Genomic DNA, 4,114 nt, shown 5'->3' on the forward strand with positions numbered 1-4,114 from the left:
TGAAGTGAGAAAGTCCTCCTGAAAACATGGTCTGTGCAGTCAGTTCATCCAGATTACCATCCTGTCGGAGCCATTCAGGCCGCTCAGACCGGCTGAGCTCTGTCACTAGGAATCCCATTCAACAGCAGCCTATGGCGCAGTCGCCTCCTTGCGGTTTGCCATGGCGGCTGGAAGGCGTTTTTCATGTCTGTAATCCAAACTGCAGGCAGCAGGATAAAGCGAACATGTTTTGCCGTCAGATTTTGGCATTTTCAGTGAATTTAGGCGTTAAATTCACATTTCGCGCTTCGAGGTGTGGTCTGAAGGGAGAGGCATGGTTGTGTATGTGCAAAAATATAGCTTGCTGGAACCGTTTTTCCAAGATCTCCTAGAGGACGTTTAATGAGACCAATGGGCTGCAGCCGAACTCCTCGGCCTCTTTCCAGAAACTCCATTCAGACAGAAACCTAGAGGTTCTGGTTGAGCTGAGGCGCTCCTGAAGGATCCATCCTTGCCGTTCTTTCTCTTCGGGGATCTTTCTGTTGCCTTCTTCTCATTTTTGTGCGTCCTGACCTCTTCATATCTGTGTTAACAGACGTCGTTCCTGCTCCCAAGAACCTCCGCTTCTCCGAGACGACCCAGACCTCGTTCAGAGCCACCTGGGAACACGGCGCTCCAGATGTGGCCCTCTACCGGATCTCATGGACCAAGCAGGGAGAGGCGAACTTTCTGAATGTAAGTTCAGACCAAGGCGCTGAGCTCCTACAACTTTCCTGTAACAAAAGCTAGAAAATCTTTTCTTTTGAATATTTGTGGCCGGTCTTTTAGAGCGTTCTGCTTTTCTCTCCGCAGGAAATTCTGAACAGCGACGAGAACTCCTACGTTATCGAGAACCTGGACCCGGACACGGAGTACTTAGTGACCATCACGGCAATCTATCCAGACGAGTCTGAGAGCGAGGACCTGATGGGAACCGAGCGGACGTGTAAGTGATGCTCTGGCCTCAGAGCGGCGGGATAATCCTAACCGGCGGCTCTCTGTGACTTTGGAATAACGCTCTTCTTCTCGCCGTCTCTTTCTAGTGCTGAAGGACTCAGAGGGTAGGTCTCAGAGAGGGGCGGCTCCCTTCTCCATGTTTGTGTTCACGTCTGTGACGGAGGGTCACATTGAGCCAACAGACGACGGCGTTAAAGTCTCCGCATGCTTGTGTGTTTCAGAGCTTCGCTTTGCGTTCGCGCCTCCAGCCGCGCTGCCATGGCTGCATAGTTAGCTCAAGGTTAGCTTCAATCAGGACCTTCCTCTGCTGCTTTAGGCACCGTTAGACCAGTACAGGGACCAGTTTGCAGAATGATACCAGTCACGTCCTGACGGCAGGCTGCGGCGCGAACGCAGACTGGGAAGCATTGTCCTCCATCTCTGTTAATAATTCCTTCCATCCTGTTTGGGTCCATCCATCAGCTCACCTGTGTGGTTCTTCATCTCTTTGTTTCTTCATGGATTCAACATCATCATGTTTTTCGGCATGTTCAGACACTTTGCTGCAGCGGTGGAGCTCAGTGGACCTCCTAAACCTTAGCTGCTGCTTCCAATGCCCCGACTTCAGGCCCCGCCCACCTTCAGTCAGACACAAGTAGTGTCTGGCTTTTTTACGGCAAGCTCTTTTGTTTGAGCCGATATAATTTAGAATATATTAATGAAAGCTTTGAGAGATCACCAAAAGTCAACCGGAAACCCCCCCCCCCTCACCCTTTTTTATATTAAACAAAATGGCTGTCAATAAATTAGGCTATTTGTGCAGCAGAAACGTTATCATTTGTGCTGCTTTTGTTTTTAATTATTTACCCCATGCTCAGAGGTCAAAAGGTTGACCAGCCCCCCTCATATTAACCAATTTTAACAAGTATTTGTGCTACAATTTATGTTTGTGCTGCTTTTATTAGAGTTAAAAACCAAATTTGAAAGGTCTAAATGTGAACCGAAACGTTTACATGAACTAAATCCAAACGCAAATCCATGGTGTCCGATGTTTATGCTCCGTTTTTCTGCAGCCATCATTTTAAGTATATTAATATAAGCTTTCAGAGATCACCAGAGGTCAACAAAACAAATAAACAACAAAAAAACTTATAGTTTCTTTAAACCAATCACAATTGGCTATCTTTGTGCAGCAAAAAGGTTTTTGTGTTATTTAGGCTCATAGGTCAATAAGTTGCCCCCCCCACAGCTCTGCTCCAGCTTCACTCCTCATCATCATCCTCATCATCGTGCTTCTTCCATCCTAAAGCCTTCCAGCTCCTGGAGGAACCATCATCATCATCATCCTCACCCTCATCCTGCCCCCTCCCATCTCTCTGTATCATCTCACTTCCTGCTTCTCTGTCCCTCCAGTAAAACCGGCGCCGCCTCGGAACCTCCGAGTGTTTAACGCCACCACCTCCACCCTATCCGTCAAGTGGGACGCCGCTCCCGGCCCGGTGCAGAACTACAAGATCACGTACAAGCCCATCGCTGGAGGAGAGCCGCTCTCAGTAAGTGTGTCCTCAGTCTGTCGGGGTTGGAGACGGAGTTTGGACAGATGGAGGGCGAAAAGCAAAAAAGGACGGGGTCGGCCGTCAGTCCATCGCAACAAAAGCTTTTATTTAATACCCGTCAGGATTTGGTTATGGACTGTTGACCCAAAAGCAGAGGCAGGAAGGCAGAGGTGAATTTCTTTAGATTTAATTAAAAAGGGAAACTGAAAACAAAGGCAGGTTATCTGAAAATCCAATAATGAAAACAAAGTCCAAACTAGCATGAAATTGGGAGTCCGAAAATCCAAAAGAATCAAACATAACAAACCAGAAACCATGGAGACATCAGGGGAATCACTGTCACAACGAGGAAGACTCAGGAAGACGGAGTTGGAGGAAGTTTGACGAGGACCCAGCAAAGAGAGAGGGCTTTTAAAGGAGACTGAGACAAAGAGGGGGCTAATGAGGAAACTGGGAGCAGCTGTACACAGAGCAAGAGAGGGAAAGAGCTAGGGAAGAAGGAGAACACAAGAGGGCAGCAGAGAGCAACAAATAGAAAGCTGGAAATAACAACAAAATAATAATAAAACTACTAGAACTATAAACATGGAGAAAGGAAAACTAAACACTAACACTAGAAAACAAGGAATAAAGCAAGACTGGATACTCTAAAGAAAAACATAACAGAAACCTGACAATACCTAATTACAATAATTAGATGTTATGATGGGGTTTCTGTTTGGGAGCTCCGGTCCTGCTGTTTTAGATAAATGGACGTTTTATCAGTTGAGTCCAGCTTCAGATAGTTCAGGTGCTGCTGATCTATCTTGGAAACCATCTGGCTTTGCAGGAAGTCTTCTGTGATAAACTAGGCTCTCCTGAGCTAAGGGGCTGGTCAGGTCTTCATGTCGTGAGCTTGATGGCATTGCTTCTGGAAAAACCCTGAGAGGAAGCCGGGATGTTTTGACAACATTTCTCCAAACAGAATGTCAGGTTTGGACGGGGATGCTGGCAGCCTGACTGATCTCAGAACGCTGCATCAGACCTGGGAGGATCTGCAGACCCGTTAGGATCATCTGTCACATCCTATCAGACAGGATGTTTGTTCTGTGGAACTAATCCAAGATTTTTTTTACTTCAAACTCCTGACTTCTCTCCTCTCTGCTCACCAACCAAACAGGAACATTTTCAATATTTCTTCTTTTTTATTTGCTATTAATAAAGACCTGATGGGAGTTTAGCTCATGATCCATCAGCCTGCAGAACCTCCTTTCTGGATTAAATGCTGTCGGGACTTTATGTTACTGTGTTCAGCCATATGGCTGTGTGTTAGGACGATCCATCAAACTGCGATTCAACCTCAAATCACGGCCAAACTCTTAACTCGCCACGCAGATGGAAAAAATTCAAAACTTTCATTTAAAATATAGCATAAAATCTGTTTACAACATAATTCAGTTAAAAAGTCTTAACTAAACAACTGAAACTCATTTGAAACTAATTAGGTAATATGGACACAAACGTAAATACACAATAGAGAATAAAATATTACAATTATATCACAGTTTGGCATCAGTATTAATGCTGGAGAACCAACTTTAATACTGAAGAGTTTGAAATTAGAT

At 45.5% G+C, this 4,114-nt stretch overlaps 1 protein-coding gene across 1 annotated transcript in view; it reads left to right on the plus strand.

Annotated features, from left to right (window-relative positions):
* The window catches only part of LOC107087414 (collagen alpha-1(XII) chain-like), a 177,562-nt gene that overhangs the window by 100,799 nt on the left and 72,649 nt on the right, over nt 1-4,114 (plus strand). Inside the window, 4 exon segments of the mRNA XM_015378984.1 lie at nt 575-714; nt 832-964; nt 1,062-1,079; nt 2,368-2,507. Of these exon segments, the coding sequence (XP_015234470.1) occupies nt 575-714; nt 832-964; nt 1,062-1,079; nt 2,368-2,507 (431 nt within the window).

Source organism: Cyprinodon variegatus, unplaced genomic scaffold (assembly GCF_000732505.1).
Source record: "Cyprinodon variegatus isolate N-32 unplaced genomic scaffold, C_variegatus-1.0 Scaffold183, whole genome shotgun sequence".
Classification (NCBI taxonomy): Eukaryota; Metazoa; Chordata; class Actinopteri; order Cyprinodontiformes; family Cyprinodontidae; genus Cyprinodon; species Cyprinodon variegatus.